The sequence below is a fragment of the Heptranchias perlo genome, chromosome 3, assembly GCF_035084215.1.
Source record: "Heptranchias perlo isolate sHepPer1 chromosome 3, sHepPer1.hap1, whole genome shotgun sequence".
Lineage (NCBI taxonomy): Eukaryota > Metazoa > Chordata > Chondrichthyes > Hexanchiformes > Hexanchidae > Heptranchias > Heptranchias perlo.
The window spans coordinates 120150654-120175779 of record NC_090327.1 but is presented as its reverse complement, the minus strand read 5'-3'; the positions used below and the strand labels follow the sequence as shown (position 1 = coordinate 120175779).

Below are 25126 nucleotides of genomic sequence, written 5' to 3'. Positions count from 1 at the left end.
GTCGTATACACTTATGTGCAGTCGACTGAGAGATCCTAGTGATTTGACTAGAGGCGTCCTGGAAGGATCCGGAGGCGAAGAAATTGGGGGCAGTGGTGACGTTGACTGCGACGGGCAATGCGACACCACCAGGCCCAGTCGGGAGCAGCTCTGCACGAAGGAGCCCGCAGATGTTTGCGACCACCTGACGACTCAATCTTAGCCTTCGCATGCACTGCTCCTCAGAGAGGACCAGGAAGCTCAGCCTCTGCCTGTAGACCCTCTCACGAGGGGAGTGCCTCCTGCTGCATCGGCCCCTCCGTTCTTCCCCTCTCTGCTCTTCTGCAGGTCCCTGTGGTGCACCTCTGTCTTGTGGAGCTGCATCTCCCAGAACTGCACGCCGTGCCTGCCGCGGATGGTGATGTGCCTCCTCCTCAGATGTAGTGTTGAATACATCCATTCAACCCCACCACTACCACCCCCACCCCCCATCCTGCTGGTGTCAGTTTGAGGGGGTCCAAAATGTAGGTCAATATGTGTGAACATAAGAATTCTCAGTCTGAACACAAAGAATTCCCAGCCAAAGGTTTGTCTGAGAGAACTGACTGCCCTGCTGCAAAAACTCATCTTTTATCCCCACGTGTCAATCACTGGTTTAAATGTCCAAATGGCTGCTGGCCGCAACTCGCCTCCATTTCCATGGCGTGTTTCAGAGATAGACAATCCACAAAAATGTCATTGAGTTAAGTACTTTGAACAATGTTAATTGCCCCTTTAAATGTCATAAGCCGGTGGGACTTCCGGGTTTCTGAACCGCACGCACCCAGATTCGTCTGGGTGAAATTTGTTTCTCAGCAAGTTGGAACCAGGATTCGTTCTCGCTCCAATCTTTTAAAATTTTTACTGCCTCCCCACCCCCAAACCACCCGTTTGTCTGAGTTAAAATTTAGGCCCTTATATTCAAATAAAAATGGGCTCACGTAACAGGAACATAGGAACAGGAGTAGGCCATTCAGCCCCTCGTGCCTGCTCCGCTATTTGATAAGATCATGGCTGATCTGTGATCTAACTCCATATACCTGCCTTTGGCCGGATCCCTTAATACCTTTGGTTGCCAAAAAGCTATCTATCTCAGATTTAAATTTATAAATTGAGCTAGTATCAATTGCCATTTGCGGAGAGAGTTCCAAACTTCTACCACCCTTTGTGTGTAGAAATGTTTTCTAATCTCGCTCCTGAAAGGTTTGGCTCTAATTTTTAGACTGTGCCCCCTACTCCTAAAATCCCCAACCACCCTATCTGTTCCCCTTAATATCTTATAAACTTCAATCAGATCACCCCTTAACCTTCTAAACTCCAGAGAATACAACACCAATTTGTGTAATCTCTCCTCGTAACTTAACCCTTGAAGTCCGGGTATCATTCTATGAGGCTTTGAACCATGCTCCCCAGAAATGTAACTTAAATATATTTAAGTAACAAATTATATGTGGTGTTAAAAAATAGGCCAGTCGTAAAAAGAAAAAGCTTTTTTTTAACAAAAGGATAAACTCACTGATCCTGCACTCCCAGCAGGGAACCAGACTCCAAGGAAGCATTAGTCAGAGGTAGGATTAGCTCATTGCCACACTAATCCTCTGACCTCCCATTGAGTGGAGCTCCCAGCTGGGTTGGTCCACCTACCCCAGAGTTATTTAATAATAAATTGAGCATATCCCACAGGCTACAAGTTAGCCCGTCAGTTGTGGCACAGTGAGTAGCACTCTTACCTGCTGAGTTAGAAGGTCATGGGATCAAGTCCCACTCCAGAAACTTGAGCATAAAATCCAGGCTAACAATTCAGCGCCAATACTGAGAGAATGCTGTACTGTCGGAGGTGACATCTTTAGATGAGATGTTAAACCGAGGCCGCGTCTGCCCTCTCAGTTGGATGTAAAAGATCCCACGGTGCTATTTCAAAGAAGAGCAGGGGAGTTCTCCCCGGTGTCCTGGCCAATATTTATCCCTCAACCAACATCACTAAAACAGATTATCTGGTCATTATCACATTGCTGTTTGTGGGACCTTGCTGAGCACAAATTGGCTGCTGCGTTTCCCTACATTATAACAGTGACTACACTTCAAATGTACTTCATTGGCTGCAAAGCGCTTTGGGACGTCCTGAGGTCGTGAAAGGTACTATATAAAGGCAAGTTCTTTCTTGTTTTTTTCTTGTTACATACCTCCTACAGTAACTCTGGCAGGGGCGTCTGTTTCATCAAAGAACCGCCCGGTCACAGTCAGTCGGGTGCCTCCTTCCAAACTCCCTTCAGACGGGTAGATCCCAGTCAACTCTTGAAAGATAGAAATACACATTCTGTTTAACCCCATTAGGTTACAGGACTACAATACACTTCAAAACTGTCTCTACTCCAAACAGTAAAGCTCCAACAGCTAATACTGGAGATTAAACAAACCATATGTCGATATTTATATTACATTAGGGTGGTTTTATTCTCAATTAATCAGCAAGTTTATCCAGCATGTAGCTGAGACTGGCATAAAGCAAAATGCTGCAGTTGCTGAAAATCTGAAACAGAGGTAGAAAGTGCTGGAAGCACTCTGCAAATCAGCCAGCATCCGTGGAGAGAATGAACAAGAAGGGGTCCACACCTGGAACATTAACTCCTCTCTCCTCTCCACAGATAGTGACTGACCTGCTGGGTGTCTCCAGCATTTTATGTTTATTTTCATACAGACCAGGTGTTAGGAGTTGTACAATCATCAACCCCTTCTAGCACATTCCAATCCTGGATTAGGGAGGGAAAAGTCAGCCAGGCCCCCCTAGATTGTAATCTAGTGACCCCCTGATGTAAGACCGTCTGTGTGAAAGTTAGGTGAGGACAGGACCGAGGTTGGGACTGAGGCACATTTTTGGTGCATTGTAGAGGGAGTTTCACTCTGTATCTTCGAATTATACAGAAACATTTCAGCCTGTTTCTGTATAAGTGTTTATCCTCCGCATGACCTGTGGTCTTAATCTCACGTGCCCATCCTGTTCCCATATCCCTTTTCCTACAACCACCTCTCTAACCTATTCTTAAATGATGATATGGTCTCTGCTTCAGTCACTAACTCCGGTAGTCCATTCCACAGCCTCGCTACCCTCTGTATAAAAGACTTTCTCCTGCTCTCTGTCCTAAAACAATTATAGTTAATCTTGTATCCATGTCCCATCAGTCTCGACCCCTCAACCACTGAAAACAGTATTTCTACCGAATCTATCCCTTCATAGTTTTAAACACTTCGATCAAATCACTCGAATGAAAGCAGCCCTTAGGTTTCTAGGCTTGATGTTGACAATAAGGCCTGGATTTTCCTTTGAAAAACTTCTTGCCCTTTCCTGGTAGTTTTGAGGTGCAAAAATGAGTACAATCCACAGTGTGCTCACTGCCACAATCCTACCCCAGGAAACTCTCCTCTCCAAAAGCCACTTGTCCCATTAGCTGAGTATGCCCTCAGCCACCATTTTCATCACCCATCACTCAGTTCTATAAAAACAGGGGCCTTTAACCCTCTTTATGAAAAAGAGGAAAGCGCAACTCTTGAACAGTAACTTACACAGAACCACGTGGAATTTACAGCACAGAAATAGGCCATTCGCCCCAACTGGTCTATGCTGGTGTTTATGCTCCACACGAGCCTCCTCCCTCCCTACTTCATCTAAACCTATCAGCATATCCTCCAAATCCTTTCTCCCTCATGTGTTTATCTAGCTTCCTCTTAAATGCATCTATGCTAAATGCTTCAACCACTCCTTGTGATAGCAAGTTCCACATTCTGACCACTCTCTGGGTAAAGAAGTTTCTCCTGAATTCCCTATTGGATTTATTAGTGACTATCTTATATTTATGGCCCCTAGTTCTGGTCTCCCTGCAAGTGGAAACATTTTCTCTACGTTTAACCTATCAAACCCTTTTATAATGTTAAAGACCTCTATCAGGTCACCCCTCAGCCTTCTCTTTTGTGGAAAAAAAAAGAGTCCCAGCCTGTTCAATCTTTCCTGATGGGGGTATAACCTCTCAGTTCTGTTATCATCCCAGTAAATCTTTTTTGCACCTTCTCCAGTTCCTCTATATCCTTTTTATAATATGGAGACCAGAACTGTTCACAGTACTCCAAGTGCGGTCTAACCAAGGCTCTATACAAGTTTAATATAACTTCTCTGCTTCACATCAAGTTAGTTTACCAGAGGTAATTTGGCAAGTGTCTGCTCTCAGCCTGGAGCCTCACTGGACAGGAATGTGGGTTGGAGACAGGGATATAAGATTTTTGGGCCAATGCCCCGACCAACTCTACTGTCAAGTGAGGCTCCACAAGAGCCTCCCCTCTCAAAATGACCTGTACAGATTAGAGTTTGAACTGCACTAGATGCAGGATTGAATATTATTGATTCAGCAGTCAGTCAAGGGATGTGGGGCATGCTGTAAAAGCAGGAGGTTGATAAAGCAGTGTGCACGGATCCTGAGAGAGAGCTTAAATGATGGGATGAATTAAATCTTTTCAGATTTGTATTTTTCTTATATACCATAATCGATGCAGCATCATTGCTCCATTTGGAGCCCAGTGACATGATTAACCACAATAGATGCTTCAGTCCAATTACCCAGATGACACTTTTACTGCAAGTTATTTTTCTTCTGGATGTTTTTGCCTCCTATTGCAAACAAACAAAACCTCTGCACTTCCAACCAACAAAGTATTTTTATAGTTTTGCAATAAAACTACAGTAGATGAAGAAAATAAAGCCAGGTAATAAGTTTTGCTGTACATGTACCTGTACATCAAATTACATGGTGGTGGTGGGGGGGGGGGGGGGGGGGGGAGGGGTGGAATCTGCAGCCCTCCCAGCACGTTCCCACCTTCAGGGGTCCTGTGTACAATTCTGGGCTGGACGTCCCCCTCTTCTGCTGGTGTCTCACCTGGTCCCACTAAGCGCGGGGTCAGCAGAGTAATGCTTGGTGGGACCAGGCGTACAGATGACCATCGGCGGATATGGGGCCCACCTGGGGAGGGGTCCAGGCCAGGGTCGCTGCTTGAACCCCCATAGAAAAGATTGCCAAAACTGTTTTAAAAAAAATTGGATGCGGCCCCTGCCCGCCACGACAGCCCCCACTCCCTGCCCCATCAGCAGGCGGCCCCTTGTCCACCAGACTATCCAATCTCTTTGGTTGGGGGGTACTAGATGTGCCCCTAGCGGAGTGGGCATGTGCCATTGCCATCCCAACGAAGGGACCTCTCCCTGACCCCATGGACTCCGGCGGGGATCAATGGTGGAGATTCTGGGTGGGCACCGGAGCCCTTTCACCAGAAGACACTCCGCCCAGGGCCCTCCGTGTAGTGTTGGCCCCATGATTTTTACACGTCGTCCTGCAGAAAGCCTTTGATGGTGGAGCCCACCACACATACCACGCCGCACTTCTTCCCCTGGGGCGTTACCTGTCGTCAGCGGCCACTGGTGGGGGTGGGGGCGAGGTAGGAAGGCTCAATGCGGCCCACCCACCTGCTGTCATTTACAGGCGACGGGGTAAGTGTAAAGATGTCCATCCCCACTGGGGGGTGGGTGCGAAGGACGATCTTTTGGGATGTGCCTGAAGTGCAGACGTGGGGTTGGGTCCGAACCCCACAGTTTTCTTCCATAGGCCTGAACATGGAGGAAAGAGGAAAGAGCAGACCATAGAGATAGTTCAGGTCCAGTCCTGTTCAGGAGCAGAATGGGAGCAAATGATTAGGGCCCGTTTCCTCTGCATTGTACCTGTGGTGTGGGTTCTACTGGGAGTAGGGCAGAGAGAAACACACCCACAATATTTGTTTTACTTGAATTTCTCACCATTGTGGGAGCCTAACAAATTTCTTGGAATTTTTTTTCCTCTTCCAGGATTTTCAAAGTGACTGTTTGATTTGCACAGAATGGCTATTTTTTATGTGGCACAGAAGGAGGCCATTTGGCCCATCGTGTCTGTGCCGGTCGAAATAGAGCGACCCAGCCTAATCCCACTTTCCAGCTCTTGGTCCATAGCCTTGTAGGTTGTGGCACTTCAAGTGCACATCCAGGTACTCTTTAAATGTGATGAGGGTTTCTCCCTCTACCACCCTTGCAGGCAGTGAGTTCCAGACCCCCACCAGCCTCTGGGTGAAAAATTTCTCATCAGCTCCCCTCAAATCCTTCTACCAATTACATTAAATCTATGCCCCCTGGTTATTGACCCCTCTGCTGAGGGAAATAGGTCCTTCCTATCCACTCTACCTCAATCAGTCTCCTCTGACCCCAAGACAACAACCCCAGCCGAGCCAATCTTTCCTCATAGCTAAAATTGGGACTGAGTTTCTGGGACTTTCTGAATTTGGAATATCCCACCACTCAGATTTGAAAGGAGCTGTCAGTCATGTACAAACTGAACCAATCACACATCGTTGCTTACGTTGGAAATATTTTTTCTCTGCGGTTTGTAACCAATTAAACTTGCAGAGTTGTACCAAAGTAAACTTGCTACAGTGATTGGAACAATAGTCACTTTTTAAATTGCTTATGTCATGTCACTTGATTTTAAAAAAAATTTGTTCATGGGATGTGGGCGTCGCTGGCAAGGCCGGCATTTATTGCCCATCCCTAATTGCCCTTGAGAAGATGGTGGTGAGCCGCCTTCTTGAACTGCTGCAGTCCATGTGGTGAAGGTTCTCCCACAGTGCTGTTAGGTAGAGTTCCAGGATTTTGACCCAGCAACGATGAAGGAATGGCGATATATTTCCAAGTGGGGATGGTGTGTGACTTGGAGGGGAACGTGCAGGTGGTGTTGTTCCCATGTGCCTGCCGCCCCTGTCCTAGGTGGTAGAGGTGCTGTCGAAGAAGCCTTGGCGAGTTGCTGCAGTGCATCCTGTGGATGGTACACACTGCAGCCACGGTGTGCCGGTGGTGAAGGGAGTGAATGTTTAGGGTGGTGGATGGGGTGCCAATCAAGCGGGCTGCTTTGTCCTGGATGGTGTTGAGCTTCTTGAGTGTTGTTGGAGCTGCACTCATCCAGGCAAGTGGAGAGTATTCCATCACACTCCAGATTTCTGCCTTGCAGATGGTGGAAAGGCTTTGGGAAGTCAGGAGGTGAGTCACTCGCTGCAGAATACCCAGTCTCTGACCTGCTCTTGCAGCCACAGTATTTATGTGGCTGGTCCAGTTAAGTTTCTGGACAATGGTGACCCCCAGAATGTTAAAGGTGGGGGATTTGGAAATGGTAATGGTGTTGAGTGTCAAGGGGAGGTGGTTAGACTCTCTTGTCGGAGTTGGTAATTGCCTGGCACTTGTCTGGCGCGAATGTTACTTGCCACTTATCAGCCCAAGCCTGGATGTTGTCCAGGTCTGGCTGCATGTGGGCATGGACTGCTTCATTATTTGAGGAGTTGCGAATGGAACTGAACACTGTGCAATCATCAGCAAACATCCCCAATTCTGATCTTATGATGGAGGGAAGGTCATTGATGAAGCAGCTGAAGATGGTTGGGCCTAGGACAATGCCCTGGGGCTGAGATGATTGGCCTCCAACAACCACTACCATCTTCCTTTGTGCTAGGTATGACTCCAGCCACTGGTGAGTTTTCCCCGATTCCCATTGACTTCAATTTTACTAGGGCTCCTTGGTGCCACACTCGGTCAAATGCTGCCTTGATGTCAAGGGCAGTCACTCTCACCTCACCTCTGGAAATCAGCTCTTTGTCCATGTTTGGACCAAGGCTGTAATGAGGTCTGGAGCCGAGTGATCCTGGCAGAACCCAAACCGAGCATTGGTTAGCAGGTTATTGGTGAGTAAGTGCCGCTTGATAGCACTGTTGGTGATACCTTCCATCACTTTGCTGATGATTGAGAGTAGATTTATGGGGCGGTAATTGGATGGATTGGATTTGTCCTGCTCTTTGTGGACATGACATACCTGGGCAATTTTCCACATTGTCGGGTGGATGCCAGTGTTGTAGCTGTACGGGAACAGTTTGGCTAGAGGCGCAGCTAGTTCTGGAGCACACGTTTTCAGCACTGCAGCCGGGATGTTGTCGGGGCCCATCGCCTTTGTTGTATCCAGTGCACTCAGCTGTTTCTTGATATCACGGGAGTGAATCAAATTGGCTGAAGACTGGCTTCTGTGATGGTGGGGATATCAGGAGGAGGCTGAGATGGATCATCTACTCAGCACTTCTGGCTGAAGATGGTTGCAAACGCTTCAGCCTTGTCTTTTGCACTCACGTGCTGGACTCCGCCATCATTGAGGATGGGGATGTTTACAGAGCCTCCTCCTCCCGTTAGTTGTTTAATTGTCCACCACCATTCACGACTGGATGTGGCAGAACTGCAGAGCTTTGATCTGATCCGTTAGTTGTGGAATTGCTTAGCTCTGTCTATAGCATGTTGCTTCCGCTGTTTAGCATGCATGTAGTCCTGTGTTGTAGCTTCGCCAGGTTGGCACCTCATTTTTAGGTACGCCTGGTTCTGCTCTTCTACATTCCTCATTAAACCAGGGTTGATCCCCTGGCTTGTTGGTAATGGTAGAGTGAGGAATATGCCGGGCCATGAGGTTACAGATTGTGCTGGAATACAATTCTGCTGCTGCTGATGGCCCACAGCGCCTCATGGATGCCCAGTTTTGAGCTGCTAGATCTGTTCTGAATCTATTCCATTTAGCACAGTGGTAGTGCCACACAACACGTTGGATGGTATCCTCAGCGTGAAGATTTATGGGAACAGGGGGATTTTGATGGAGTAAATAGTGAGAAACTATTTCCACTGGCAGGAGGGTTGGTAACCAGAGGACACAGATTTAAGATGATTGGCAAAAGAACCAGAGGGAAGACAAGGAGAATATTTTTTTACGCAGCGAGTTGTTCTGATCTGGAATTCATGGCCTGAAAGGATGGTGGAAGCAGATTTAATAGTAACTTTCAAAAGGGAATTGGATAAACGCTTGATAAGGAAAAATATTGCAGAGCTACAGGTACAGTAGCATAATGGTTTTGTTACTGGACTAGTAATCCAGAGGCCTGGACTAATAATCCGGAGTCAAATCCCGCCATGGCGGCTAAATTCAATTAATTAAATAAAATGTGGAAATAAAAAAAAATTAGTATCAGTAATGGTGGCCATGAAACTACCGGATTGTCGTAAAAACCCATCTGGTTCACTAGTGTCCTTGAGGGAAGGAAACCTGCCGTCCTTACCCGATCTGGCCAAAATGTGACTCCAGACCCACAGCAATGAGGTTGATTCTTAATTGCCCTCTGAAATGGCCTAGCAAGCCACTCAGTTGTACAATCTCGCTACAAAAAAGTCATAATAAGAATAAAACTGGATGGACCACTAGGCACCGGACACGACAAAGGCAAACCAAGCCCAGTCGACCCTGCAAAGTCCTCCTCACTAACATCTGGGGACTTGTGCCAAAATTGGGAGAACTGTCCCATAGACTAGTCAAGCAACAGCCTGACATGCCATACTCACAGAATCATACCTTTTAGCCAACGTCCCAGACTCTTCCATCACCATCCCTGGGTATGTCCTGTCCCACCGGCAGGACAGACCCACCCGACTTGGCGGTACAGTGGTATACAGTCAGGAGGGAGTGGCCCTGGGAGTTCTTAACATTGACTCCGGACCCCATGAAATCTCATGACAGGTCAAACATGGCAAGGAAACCTTCTGCTGATTACCACCTACCATCCTCCCTCAGCTGATGAATCAGTCCTCCTCCATGTTGAGCACCACTGGGAGGAAGCACTGAGGGTAGCAAGGGCACAGAATGTACTCTGGGTGGGGGACTTCAATGTCCATCCCAAGAGTGGCTCGGTAGCACCACTACTGACCGAGATGGCCGAATCCTGAAGGACATAGCTGCCAGACTGGCCTGCGGCAGGTGGTGAGAGAACCAACACAAGGGAAAAACCTACTTGACCTCGTCCTCACCAAACTACCTGTCACAGATGCATCTGTCCTTGTCAGTATTGGTAGGAGTGACCACCGCACAGTCCTCGTGGAGATGAAGTCCCGTCTTCGCACTGAGGACACCATCCAACATGTTGTGTGGCACTATCATCGTGCTAAATGGGATAGATTTAGAACAGATCTAGCAGCCCAAATCTGGGCATCCTTGAGGTGCTGTGGGCCATCAGCAGCAGCAGAATTGTATTCCAGCACAATCTGTAACCTCATGGCCCGGCATATTCCTCACTCTACCATCACCACCAAGCCAGGGGATCAACCCTGGTTCAATGAGGAGTGTAGAAGAGCATGCCAGGAGCAGCACCAGGAATGCCTAAAAATAAGGTGCCAACCATGTGAAGCTACAACTCAGGACTACATGCATGCTAAACAGCGGAAGCAACATGCTATTGACAGAGCTAAGCTATTCCACAACCAATGGATCAGATCAAAGCTCTGCAGTCCTGCCACATCCAGTCGTGAATGGTGGTGGACAATTAAACAACTAACGGGAGGAGGAGGCTCTGTAAACATCCCCATCCTCAATGATGGCGGAGTCCAGCACGTGAGTGCAAAAGGCAAGGCTGAAGCGTTTGCAACCATCTTTAGCCAGAAGTGCTGAGTGGATGATCCATCTCGGCCTCCTCCCGATATCGCCACCATCACAGAAGCCAGTCTTCAGCCAATTCGATTCACTCCACGTGATATCTAGAAACTGCTGAGTGCACTGGATACAACAAAGGCGATGGGCCCCGACAAAATCCCAGCTGTAGTGCTGAAGACTTGTGCTCCAGAACTAGCTGCGCCTCCAGCCAAACTGTTCCAGTACAGCTACAACACTGGCATCTACCCGACAATGTGGAAAATTGCCCAGGTATGTCTTGTCCACAAAAAGCAGGACAAGTCCAATCCGGCCAATTACCGCCCCATCAGCCTACTCTCAATCATCAGCAAAGTGATGGAAGGTTTCGTCGACAGTGCTATCAAGTGGCACTTACTCACCAATAACCTGCTCACCGATGCTCAGTTTGGGTTCCGCCAGGATCACTCGGCTCCAGACCTCATTACAGCCTTGGTCCAAACATGGACAAAAGAGCTGATTTCCAGAGGTGAGGTGAGAGTGACTGCTCTTGACATCAAGGCAGCATTTGACCGAGTGTGGCACCAAGGAGCCCCAGTAAAATTGAAGTCAATGGGAATCAGGGGGAAAACTCTCCAGTGGCTGGAGTCATACCTAGCACAAAGGAAGATGGTAGTGGTTGTTGGAGGCCAATCATCTCAGCCCCAGGACATTGCTGCAGGAGTTCCTCAGGACAGTGTCCTAGGCCCAACCATCTTCAGCTGCTTCATCAATGACCTTCCCTCCATCATAAGATCAGAAATGGAGATGTTTGCTGATGATTGCACAGTGTTTAGTTCCATTCGCAACCTCTCAGATAATGAAGCAGTCCATGCCCACATGCAGCCAGACCTGGACAACATCCAGGCTTGGGCCCATAAGTGGCAAGTAACATTCGCGCCAGACAAGTGCCAGGCAATGACCATCTCCAACAAGAGAGAGTCTAACCACCTCCCCTTGACATTCAATGGCATTACCATCACCGAATCCCCCACCATCAACATCCTGGGGGTCACCATTGACCAGAAACTTAACTGGACCAGCCTCATAAATACTGTGGCTACAAGAGCAGGTCAGATGCTGGGTATTCTGTGGCGAGTGACTCACCTCCTAACTCCCCAAAGCATTTCCACCATCTACAAGGCACAAATCAGGAGTGTGATGGAATACCCTCCACTTGCCTGGATGAGTGCAGCTCCAACAACACTCACGAAGCTCGACACCATCCAGGACAAAGCAGCCCGCTTGATTGGCACCCCATCCACCACCCTATACATTCACTAACTTCACCACCAGTGCACTGTGGCTGCAGTGTGTACCATCTACAGGATGCACTGCAGCAACTCGCCAAGGCTTCTTCGACAGCACCTCCCAAACCTGCGACCTCTACCACCTAAAAGCACAAGGGCAGCAGGCGCATGGGAATACCACCACCTGCACGTTCCCCTCCAAGTCATCCCAAGTTGGAAATATATCGCCGTTCCTTCATCGTCGCTGGGTCAAAATCCTGGAACTCCCTTCCTAACAGCACTGTGGGAGAACCTTCACCACACGGACTGCAGCGGTTCAAGAAGGCGGCTCACCACCACCTCTCAAGGGCAATTAGGGATGGGAAATAAATGCCGGCCTCGCCAGCGACGCCCACATCCCATGAACGAATTTTTAAAAAGCAACAGGGAAAGAGCAGGAGAAGTGAGTCTAATTGGATAGCTCTTTCAAAGAGCTGGCACAGGCACAATGGGCTGAATGGCCTCCTGTGCTGTATCTTCTATGACTTAATCAAAAATAGACAAAAATGCCTCATTTTTGGCAGATGAAATACCAATTTTTCCTCACGTTAATTTTTTATCTGCATTTAGTGAAGTCAGGAATGTTGCCCTTTGAACTGCTATGGGGTTATCCTTAGAATTAAATGCACTTATTACGAAATAAAGTATGAACCCTAATCAGTTAGTGCGAGCTTTAGTGCTAAAGAAAAGCAATGCCAATAAAGATCTCAACCACTCCTGGGAAGCAGCACCAAGCTCCACCACCCCAAACACATCTCATCCTCGATGGACTGTAAAGGTGAGTTCACTGATCCCGCTGGTCTGAGCAGGGAGCTACACTCAAAGGGAATGTGTGTTGTAGCTGTAACACTGAGTACCACTGCACCCTTCGAGTGCGACTCCCGCTAGGAAAGTGAGATCACTGAATTCGCCCCATGATGACCACGTTAAGTTTGGTAGTCAAGATCGTGCCCACAGGCAAGTGCCATGGAGGTGGTGGTGGTGTCGGCCTAGAGCTCCACAGTCAACATGATGTCACACAACGAGATAAAGAATCGCAGCCAATTAACCCGAGTAAATGAAGGTGTCCTTACCTGCGTATGTTTGGAACATACTGAGTTTATTGAGAGAAGAGACAAAGTAAGTTTGCACATGAGGCAAAGACCTGCAGCAGGAAAAATCAGGTGCGATTTATAATTACAACAAAGCAGGATATCGATCAGATTTGTACTACTTTAGTGTTTGGTATATTGTGAATTTTAAAATAATTTAAATCTAATGTCTAATACTTTGAAATTCTACAAAGATAATACATTTTGGAATATATTGTTTGAAAAATAAATATTTTACACTATGTCCACTTAGACATACATATGTAATATAATACATATGCTATATATAACATACATACACATACTATATATAATATACACACATATACCATGAATGTAATATACACACACTACATAGAACATAGATACATATACTATGTACAATATACTGTATATACATACATATACTATATAACATACATATCTATACTATATACATACATGTATAATATACATGCATATCAACATCCCTCTGTAATTACCATCCTGGAGCTATATTATACCCAGTTATACAAACAAGACATGCAAGCCATTTCTCCCATCGGGTCTGTGCTAAAAATTGAATATCTTTCAAAGTTTCTTAAAATATTAAGATCCGCATTCAAAATAAAGTTATATATTTTGACCACAGTGGCGATATATTTGGAGCATGTGAAAAGTAAATAGTAACTAGTGCTATGTAATTAGTACTGTGTAACTCCATAGTACCCTGTGCTCTATAATTATTCTGATACAACTCCACAGAGTGCCTGGTGCTATATAATTACTATTGTATAACTTTAAATTCACGTCCTATTAGTTCTTGTAAACATCTTACCTTCCATGGCCTTTGTCCAAAATGAAACTCACATTATGGTGACCTGAAATAAACATTTCAAGTTGATATGTTGTACCAGTTTTTGCTATTAGAATGTCATATAGGGCATTAATAAAACAAATATAAACCTTACCAACATATGTTCCAGTCATTTTGCAAGTCATTGTGCCTATGTCACTGTGCTCATAGTCAAGTTTCAAACCATACCTACAAGTATAAAATAAAATCTTGCCTTTATTCAATAATAATATAAATATTGCCAATAAAACTGCTTTGTACAAATAATTAATTTAATGGAAGGATTGAATCTATAAATGGAATCCTTTATTCATGGACTGTGGTAAGCCTTACAATGTGTTACATCCAGGCTTCCAAGAGGATTCTGACAAAGTTCCACTTGAAAGGTAAGCTCAAAGTTGTACAAATTCAGGGTAAAATTTGGTTATGGATAAGAAATTGGGGGTGAAATTGATTTTGGAGCTGTAGCCCAAAAAGGACGATAGTGAATCAACTTTAATAGAAAAGAAAATTGGGTGTGGTTTAAAACAGGCTGCCAATTTGATATCACTCGTTTTGCATTACTACCCCAAGATCAATTTCACCCCCATTGGCTGAAGGGTGGAAAATAAAGGGACTGCTTAGAGGAGGCAGGGTGGGGAAGAGTACAGAATGGAGTTCCCCAGGGATCATTGTTAGGATCAATACTGTTTCTAATTTATAACAATGGCTTGGGTGCAGAAACCCACATTGGTCAAATTTGTAGATGATACTAAACTAGAAGGAGCAGTAGGATTGGAGGAGGCAGCTCAGAAATTATAGAATGAGTTGGACAAAATATGTAAGTGTGCCAAACAACGGCAGATGAAATCTAATAGAAACACACGAACTCCATGTCCAGTGTTGAAATAGCTAAGGACCAAGTTGAACCAGACCCAGGAATCTTCATAGACTTGATAGTCAACATGTCCAATCAGCGTAGAGAAGCTTTCAATAAAGCCAGTCGAATGTTGACCTATACGGCCAAAACAATATAATACATGTCAGAGGAAGTCATGATCTAACTGCTCAGTGCTCTGGTCAGACCACAGCCCGAGTTCTATGTCCAGTTCTGGTCACAGGGTCACAAGTGAGGCATTCAAGTGTTGGAGGCAGTCCAAAGAAGAACCATAAGACTGATCCCTAGAGTTAGAGGTCCGAGTTATGAGGAAAGACTGGCGAAACTTGGACTTTTCAACCTTGAAAGGAAGCATCTGAAAGGTGATCTGTTGGAGCTGTATAAGATTATAAACAGTATAGGAACATATGGACAATGACGGATAGGGAAGGACCCTCTGGTCCATCCAGCCTGTCCCACACAACTGTGATGCCTTGTGCATCATAATATATACACTCCCCATCCCACCCAGAAGCCATGTGATCTCCTGGGAGAGGCAAAAAAAGATAAAAAGGCCAATTAAGGGGAAAAATCTGGAAAATTCCTCTCTATCCCCCCCCCCCCCCCCCCATGGCAATCGTAGCTAGCCCAGGAGATGACTCTGGCCCAAATTAATGTTATGCAGTACCTACCTTTTGTAGGAGGTGATCTCCACATGAGAAAGGTAAATCCAGAAAGCTAGTTCAAATTAGATTGCGAGATTAGGATGAGGGGCCACAGGTTCAAACTAGTAAAAGGAAAATTTAGGATTGATATCAGGAAGTTTTTTCTTTACACAGAGAGTGAACAACAAGTGGAACGGACTCCCAGATAGAGGAGAGGAAACGAAAAGCCGGAATCACTTAATTGGATACTGCAGTGGGAGGACTTTGGGTCAGACTGGATGGATCAATTAAAGTCAGTCGAATGGCACTTCCTCATCCATCACTATCTTGCAATCTGTATAACAAAACTCACAACGTATCCGAATCAGGAGGAAGAAGATCACACAGCATTCCTCCAGTGTAGACTCTAAGTGAAAAACACATCACATGATTAATTACTCTTTGTCATTTGCAGTTTCCATTTATAACATAAATTTTCAAGGATTCCCATTCTAAATAAGAAAAGACCAAGTTTTGAAAAACACAGATAAATGAGCCACAGTCACCAATCTACGAATGATATTAGACCCCATATACTAAGGCACACAACTATAAGAATAAAAGGAGGCTTCTTGAAAAAGATTTGATAGAATGATCTTCCTCTGATGTACTAAAAAGGCTTCCTCTTGCTGCACCGTGCTCTGTCCTCTTGACTAGATATTTTTGTTTGAGGATTCTGAAGGACAACCCAAACTTCCTTTCCTCCACCACAAACTACATCCTCCCAGCGACGACAAGGTTAAAAAAAAATGCATATCATCATAACTGATGGCAATTCAGTACTTTGCCTGAATTCACCACACACCAATACTCTCACCGAGAACCTGCTTTCGTACAACATAGGAACAGAAGTAGGCCATTCAGCCCCTCGATCCAGATCCAAACTGGATCAGGGGCACTGTTGTGTTGCACCTACACAGTTTACTCATTTTGGTTGCATCAAAAGTACATTTTTACCTCAAAATCCTGGTGTTTCTGCGATTGGAATTCTTTGGTTTATCACTGCCATACACATCAGTAAAAATTTTCCCATGGATGGTAATGAGTTGACCTAGCAAACGAAAGGAAATCAGAAATAGCCAAGGACCGTACCACAGGAAAAAAAAAATCAAAGAATTTTAAACACTGAAGCACAGTAAACAAAGTTAGAGCTTGTCATAACATTAACACAGGTACTATTTCAAAGTCATGGGTTTAGGCCCCACTCCAGAAACTTCAGCACATAATCTAAGCTGACACTAAGGAGTACGGTGCTGAGGGAGTGCTGCACTGTCGGAGGTGTCGTCTTTCGGATGAGATGTTAAACTGAGGCCCCGTCTGCCCTCTCAAGTTGATGTAAAAGATCCCATGGCACTATTTTGAAGAAGAGCAGGGGGGGTTCTCCGCAGTATCCCAACCAATATTTATCCCTCAACCAACCTTTCTTAAAAACAGATTATCTGGTCATTATCACGTTGCTGTTTGTGGGACCTTGCTGTGCCAAATTGGCTGCCGCATTTTCACATTACAACAGTAACAGTGACTAGTACTTCAAAAGTACTTAATTGGCTGTAAAGCGCTTTGGGACATCCAGGTCATGAAAGGTGCTTTATAAATGCAAGTCTTTCTTCTTTCAGTTTCAACTCACAAAGCTGGACAGACAATGTAAAGCTGTGTAAAAGTGCACACCAAATAGACTAGGATTCTGGTCTGCCTTTTCAACGGAAGTAGAAACAGAATTCATAATGAAAGAAAATCAAAGATATAAAATTAGCTGACGATGGTAAACGATGATTATCTGATTGAAGCACCATTATAGAATGATCGCAAGTAGGTCAAAATTATTATTGCTATTCCAAACAATACATATCAACAACTTGCATTTATATAGCACCTTTAACAGAGTAAAGCGTCCCAAGGCACTTCACAGGAGCGCTATCAGACAAAGTTTGACACCAAGCCACATAAGGAGATATTAGAACAGGTGACCAAGGTCAAAGAGGTAGGTTTTAAGGAGTGTCTTAAAGGAGTAGAGAGAAGTGGAGAGGTTTAAGGAGGGAATTCCAGAGCTTTGGGCCTAGACAGCTGAAGGAATTGCTGCCAATGGTGGAGCGATTAAAATCGGGATGTGCAAGAGGCCAGAATTGGAGGAGTGCAGAGATCTTGGAGGGATGTAGGGCTAGAGGAGGTTACAGAGATAGGGAGGGGTGAGGCCATGGAGGGATTTTAAAACAAGGATGACAGAGTACATAGAGAGAGGAAGCCAGGAAACCAAACGGGAAAGATGAGCGTTATATAACTGAGATAGCAATGAAAACAGTCGATGCCAGAAATACATAGGAAGGCTGGCAGCATCTGAAAATAGAAAAGATTGGAAGGATGTCGGTTACTTGTTCGAACTGGAAGGTAACTGAGCCCCTTTGTGGGACTGAACAAAACGAGAGAGGTGGAGGATGAGCCAGCTGTGGTCACTGAGAAGCTGCGAAAGGTGGAAACTGCTGGATGATACGCAACGGTCATCACTGTCAGACTGGCCACGGCCATTAGAGCACAAAAGGGATAAGAAACTAGCTCAGTAAGGCGGTGAAAAGATCAGAGAAAGACAGAGATAAAAGTGTTGATACAGTTCCAGAATGAAGGGTGGGGGGCATGGTGGGGTTGGGCGGGGGGTGGTGGGGGGATGAGTGATGTGGAAGCTGGTTACAAGGACCACAGATAAAAATGGAGGTGTGGTGCTGCTGAAGTCATTGGCCCTGAATTCCCACGGCGAGGGTCGGGGGGGGGGGGGGAAGTGAGGGGGTCTCCTGACCTCATGCTGTAACTTCAGCAGGCGATGGGTGAATCCCTCAGACAAGCCACGTGGACAGCACTTCGTGCCATTTTCCCAGGGCGTTTTGCCAATCTCCTGGCCAAAGTCGGAGCCAGAAATCGGGAGAAATCTGCAGAAATTCAGGGCCCAATGGCAGATCCTGACTCTTTGTCCTCTTGTAGCTTATACTTTCCAGGGCAGTTTTAGAATTTCAATTCAATTTTTAAAAAACTAAATCTGGAAATAAAAATTCGGTGCCAGTAAAAGTGACCATGAAGCTGTTGGATTATCAAAAAAACCCAACTGGTTCACTGATGTCTTTCTCGGAAGGAAACTGTTGTCATTACCCTGTAGGTGGTCTATATGTGACTCCAGTCCCACACCAACATGGTTGACTCTTAACTGCCCTCTGAAATGGTTGGCAAGCCACTCAGTTGTACCAAACAGAAGGCCCACCACTACCTTCGAAGAGCAATTGGAGATGGTCATTAAATGCACATCCTGGTAATGAATAAAAAAACTCGCAGGAGTTCAAATAGTTGGAAAACTCCTGACGATGAAACACCGTATTGTTGCGCACAAGAATTATTGATCTGAGAAGGATCTGTTGGTAGGAAATGCAATGCTAGGTCTTGTCTAAGAAGATCAGCTGTTAGTTGCTTTGCTACACTCTTCTTACTCAGCTCCTGAACTATACGACCCTACAAGTTTATCAGGCAGCCTGTGCATTTCATGAATTTACCAAAATTTATCCTTTCCTCAGTTGAGACTTGTCCCTATTCACACGCTATTTCCATGGGAAGGTGGACAAGATACTTAAGTTTGGGGAGATTCTCGTCTCTGACCTGTTGAGAAAATATGCAAGAATGTGGTTTTAACACAGACCTGGCAATCCAGACACTGGAGAAATCTCATCAATGGTTGGAGTATAATAGTTTCGTGACTGTTAAAGAAAAGTCATAAATTAGTTACTGGTGAAATCATGGTCTTGAGCTTCAGTTGGAAGTTGGGTGTTCGTTTATAGTCTTGTAGCCCCTCTATTCCCAACAGGTGGTCTTTTTCTGAAAGTAATGGGGAAGACTTGCCTCTTCCTTGTGCCAGGGGAATACACAATGAAGAGGAGTTGTGTCAACTTTTCCCATTATAAATTGCAATGTTCATATTTATAATGGGATTTGCCTCTGTAAACTTGTCACGCTTTTTTGCTTTCTAAGCTATCTTTGGTAGCCAGCTGCCATCTTGACTTTTGGCTGACCTTCACAAGCTATGTGTAAAACTCTTTATTAAACCTTAATGCTACTCAGATTTTCCTTTTTAACATTAGTTTTTGGTTTCAACTAATTGTATTTAGTGTCTTAAAACAATACATACTCCATTAAAAATTGCCAAAATAAGACCTCATCTGACTACATCCTTTCCAATGGCGACAATTAATATCTTAATTATTCAGTTTTGGTAATTGTTACTTTAATTTTCCATGAATTATTCATTCTACCAATCCTCCTCCATTATTTCTAGCATTTTACAATGTTCCTCGGTAAAGGGACATTAGAATTTGCAAGATTGGGGTACGAGCAAGTAATGCTACATTAGCATTGCACAGGATGAAGTGCAGTGAACGACAACAGCTCCCCCAAGGACACCTGATACATGATAGGTGACAAGCTGAGCCATCTTCCATAAAGGTATACAAAGCCCTGGTTAGACCACTTCTGCAGTACTGTGTACAGTTCTGGGCACCGCACCTTAGAAGGGATATACTGGCCTTGGAAGGAGTGCAGCACAGATTCACCAGAATATTACCAGGGCTCCAAGTGTTAGATTATGAGGAGAGATTACATAATCTAGGTTTGTATTCCCTGGAATATAAAAGGTTAAGGGGTGATTTGATTGGGGTGTTTATGATTTTGAAAGGAGTTAATAGGGTAGATAGAGAGAAACTTTTTCCACTAGTGGGGATGTCTAGGACAAGGGGACATAATCTTAAAATCAGTGCCAGGCAATTCAGGAGGGAAGTTAGGAAACCTTTCTTCAAGCAAAAGGTGGTAGAAGTGTGGCACAATCTCCGACAAAAAGCAGTAGATGTTACACGGAGCGGGCAGGAAATTGGACATGAATTTACATTTGAGGTTAGGATCAGATCAGCCATGATCTTATTAAATGGCGGAGCAGGCTCGAAGGGCCGATTGGCCTACTCCTGCTCCTATTTCTTATGTTCTTATGTTAGCTCAATGAATAATTTTAAATCTGAGATGGATAGATTTTTGCCAGCCAAGGGTATTAAGGGATATGGAGCCAAGGCAGGTAAATGGAGTTAGGATTGGGATCAGCCATGATCTCATTGAATGGTGGAACAGGCTTGAGGGGCTGACTGGCCTCCTCCTGTTCCTATGTTTCTATAAAGACCAGGAGATTGTCGAGTAATGGTAAAGTTCTACACTACCAGTGTTCAAGCCTGTGGCAGGGATGTGCGAGGAGGCTGACAAAGCTTTCACTGTAAATCATAGGCAGCAAAATAAAACAGTATTTTGTAAAATTGATGGTATTCTGGAAGTCATTCCAGCTGGAGCAGAATTCTTTACTGAATTAAATCAATTTTTATAACAAGAAAAGATTTATTGAGATAATGTGCTCATAGTTGATGATGCAGATGTTGAGACGTTAAACTGAAGCCCCATCTGCCCTCTCAGATGGATGTAAAAGATCCCAAGGCACTATTCAAAGAAGAGCAGGGGAGTTCTTCCTGGTATTATGGCCAATATCTATCCCTCAACCAACATCACTAAAACAGATTATCTGGTCATTATCACATTGCTGTTTGTGGGACCTTGCTGTGCGCAAATTGGCTACTGCGTTTCCTACAATGCAACAGTGACTACACTTCAAAAATACTTCATTGGTTGTGAAGTGCTTTGGGACGTCACGAAGTTGTGAAAGGAGCAGTATAAATTCAAGACTTTCATTCTTTCTTTCTTTCACACGTTGATTGATTAGATTCTGTTTAATTCTCTTAATCACACTTATGAAGGGTAGATTTTTATCCTCACGGTCTGGGCAGTAATCTGGTAGAGGGAATCGCCCGACCTTTACAGAACCCACCCAAATCTCACCCCATTGAAATCAGTGGATGGAATGAAAATCGGATGGGTTCTATAATGGGTGACTGATCCGTTCATCCAGATTGCAGCCCAGACAGTGAGGGCGAAAATCTATCCTTTAGTCTTTCCACAAGAAATGGGATACGAACACAAATCTGACTGGCAAGGAGGTATGCTTTCACTTGCTAAATAGGAAAAATTCTTTTAAGAGGCAACAGTGGCTATACCTTAAAGTCACAAAATTTGAATTATTTTGTAATGTTAGGATCGCAGTGTGGTTTCTTAATTGGTATATATAATGGAAAACATTAACCAATCAAGACCCTCATGGTATAAACAGCACATGAAGGGCTTGGTGTGGGAGTGCACGTTCATGTAAGTATGTGAGTGTAAAAATGTTCCACTTACATCAAAAATGCACTCGTGGCCAAGGTTACGACAGGTGTTGCTGTCATCAATAGGAACTCCGTCTACACTCACAACAGCGTGATATCTGTCTTCTGGTAGAGGTCTAAAACAAAAGAAAATATTCATTTAAGCCAAACAAATGACTTTTACACACTGCACCTTTTACTCATTTTACACAAAGCTCTGATTGTCAACAACGAAAGCAACTTTTAAATCCTCTGCTTTGATGACTGGGTGTCTGAGTTTCCAAACCAAATAACTGAGAAAATCCACACAGGTAAAGTTTCCATTCACCCAATAAGGAGCTCACTGTCTCCCCATTTATTTTAGTTCAGAGAGTTTAGGTGCAGATTGACATGGCCAAGGCTCTGGGACCTCACCCCCTCCCTCGCTCCACAAATTCTGGTGGCTTTCTTCTGGAGTTTAATCAGCTAAAGGGGAGTGGTACTAATTGGCTAGCTCTTTCACAGAGCTGGCACAGGCATGATGGGTCGAATGGCCTCTTTCTGTGCTGTGTGATTCTATGATTCAATATATATACACAAAGTTTTCTAACTAGTTGATGAGTTTCCAAACGTTTAGTAACCCAGTTGCCCAACACTTTCAGAATGAGCCAGCATATCCAGGACTGAATATACATCTACCTGGTGTAGCAAATGATCTGAGTTTCTTGGCTGGAATCTTTCTCCACATCGCAGGGGATGGATCTGGTTTCTGATACGAGCTGCACGCTGTTGCCCAGCTTTTCATTTGCTGACATGTAGTTAAACTGATTCCCTCCCGAGAATCCTGTGAAGGCAGCCAGAGTACATTAGAACCAATAGGAGAGAGGTTATTCAATCAACTCTCGGTGGAAGGAGGAGAATCTTCCTTACCCTGCCCTTTGACCGTCAGCCTGATTGCTCCATTTGTACTGCCGTAGCGAGGACGGATCTCAAAAACTTTGGGAACGGGTTGGGAAACTGAAAAATAAATAAATAAACAAATAAACAAAGAGACAGAGACACAGAGACAAAAAGAGTGACAGGGAGAAGATTTGTTGGATAGATTAGATAGATAAATAGAGATGGATACCATAGGTAGACAAAGAGAGAAATAGATAGATAGATGGATAAATAGAGATAGATAAGATAGAGATCGATGATAGATATATATATAGATAGATAGATATACTCCATACAATACTCTCTGGAGTTTAGTAGAATGAGAAGTGATCTCAATGAGACATAAGATTCTGTGATGTGGAGCTGCCGGTGATGGACTGGGGTGGACAAATGTAAGGAATCTTACAACACCAGGTTAGAGTCCAATAGTTTTATTTGAAAATCACAAGCTTTCGGAGGCTTTCTCCTTCGTCAGGCTTTCTCCTCCTGACGAAGGAGAAAGCCTCCGAAAGCTTGTGATTTTCAAATAAAACTGTTGGACTATAACCTGGTGTTGTAAGATTCCTTACATTCATATCAGATTCTGAGGGGACTTGACAGGATAGATGCTGAGAGATTGTTTCCCCTGGCTGGAGAGTCTAAAACTAGAGGGCATAGTCGCAGGATAAGGGGTCGGCCATTTGAGACTGAGATGAGGAGGAATTTCTTCACTCATAGGGTTGTGAATCTTTGGAATTCTCTACCCCTGTGGACTGTGGATGTTCAGTGGTTCAGTATATTCAAGGCAGTGATAGATAGATTTTTGGACTTGGGGGAATCAAGGGATATGGGGATTGGGCAGGTCGAAGATCTTAATGAATGGCGGAGCAGGATCCAGGGGCCATATGGCCTGCTCCTAATTTTTATATTCTTAAAGATAGATAGATAGATAAACGATCCCTCTGCTCTCAGTTAAAATCATTCAATAAGATGGTCACAAATTGTACACGTGGGGATTCAATATCCACCGGATCCGCTGCAAATTCGGGTTTAGTATTTCGATTTATTGCACTATGATAAAAAAAAATACAGATTGTAATATGCAGCTCGATAACCAGTAAATCTGATTTAGGAAACCGGCGTCCCACTTGCTATATACAGACGGTTAAGATTTTTGCTACCACTTGGTTGTAGTCGGATTGTTTTGAGTCGATCTCTAGTTACCTGAGCTCACCAGTGACCAAAGGCTGAGCGCTATCACCAAACTCCACCGCATGGACTGGCCCCTCATGCTGCCTCAGTCCTTCTGCTCCCCTCTTGGTACCTGTCTGTTGAGAGGAGAAGTGGCACATTAACCAACAACAGACTTCATTTCGGTGGGCGATGGCTTTAACTAGTGCAAAATGTAGTTTTCATTCGAGGATTCAAGGGTCATCTTGATTATTTGCCCTCATTTCCAACCTTAAAATTATGTTGGTGTTCTTTTCAAACTTTGGAACACTCAAAAAGGTCAATGTGTCTCTGGCTAGATTTTTAAAAATCAACACACAAAATGTTATCTCAATTGGGGAACATGAGACACGAGATATTAAAGACGGCAACTCAGCATTTACCCTTTTTATTTGGAGGGTGACTTGCTGGGGTGAAAATATTGTCCCCAATTCAGCCACAGTCAGGGTGCGAACCGTCAGATCCGAGTAACACTGCGGATTATACTGAGGCCGTAAGTACAGCGGGAGAGAGGGAGGCAGGACTTCGAATATAAATCATTATATACAATTGCTGATTTTCCCAATCGATACATTACTACGGACAGTTCTGATTTACCAGATCTATACGTTATTGCATACAATTTCCAATTTGCCAAATCTATAGATTAAATATGATTTCTTATTTGCCAAATCTATATCTTACTTCATACAATTTCTGATTTGCCCAATCTATATGAAATGAAAATCGGAAATGTAGCAAACAATGTGGAGGATGATAACAGACTTCAGGAGGACATGGACAGACTGGTGAAATGGGCAGAAACATGGCAGATGAAATTTAAGGCAGAGAAGTGTGAAGTGATACTGAGATGAGGAGAAACTTCTTCACTCAGAGGGTAGTAGGTCTGTGGAATTTGCTGCCCCAGGAAGCTGTGGAAGCTACATCATTAAATAAATTTAAAACAGAAATAGACTGTTTCCTAGAAGTAAAGGGAATTAGGGGTTATGGGGAGCGGGCAGGAAATTGGACATGAATTTAGATTTGAGGTTAGGATCAGATCAGCCATGATCTTATTGAATGGCGGAGCAGGCTCGAGGGGCCGATTGGCCTACTCCTGCTCCTATTTCTTATGTTCTTATTTTGATTGGAACAGTGAGGAGAGGCAATATAAACTAAATGGTACAATTTTAAAGGGGGTGCAGGAACATATAAACCATGGGTGCACATACAGAAATCTTTGAAGGTGGCAGGACAAGTTGAGAAAGCTGTTAAAAAAGGAATATAGGATCCTGGGCTTTATTAATAGAGGCATAGAGTACAAAAGCAAGGAAGTTATGCTAAACCTTTATAGGCCACAGCTAGAGTATTGTGTTCAATTCTAGGCACCACACTT

General features: G+C 44.4%; 1 protein-coding gene across 1 annotated transcript in view; it reads right to left on the bottom strand.

Annotated features, from left to right (window-relative positions):
- LOC137308707 (fibrocystin-L-like) overlaps positions 1–23812 on the bottom strand; it is a 196161-nt gene extending 172349 nt beyond the window's left edge. Inside the window, exons 1-11 of the mRNA XM_067977269.1 lie at positions 23746–23812; positions 22534–22620; positions 22303–22447; positions 21659–21761; positions 19038–19095; positions 16322–16415; positions 15678–15731; positions 13920–13993; positions 13787–13829; positions 12952–13022; positions 2202–2312 (exon numbers count right to left, since the gene is read on the bottom strand). Coding sequence (XP_067833370.1) covers positions 2202–2312; positions 12952–13022; positions 13787–13829; positions 13920–13993; positions 15678–15731; positions 16322–16415; positions 19038–19095; positions 21659–21761; positions 22303–22447; positions 22534–22620; positions 23746–23812 — 907 coding nt within the window. The remainder of the gene's footprint in view (positions 1–2201; positions 2313–12951; positions 13023–13786; positions 13830–13919; positions 13994–15677; positions 15732–16321; positions 16416–19037; positions 19096–21658; positions 21762–22302; positions 22448–22533; positions 22621–23745) is intronic.
- Between the last annotated feature and the right edge of the window lie 1314 nt (positions 23813–25126).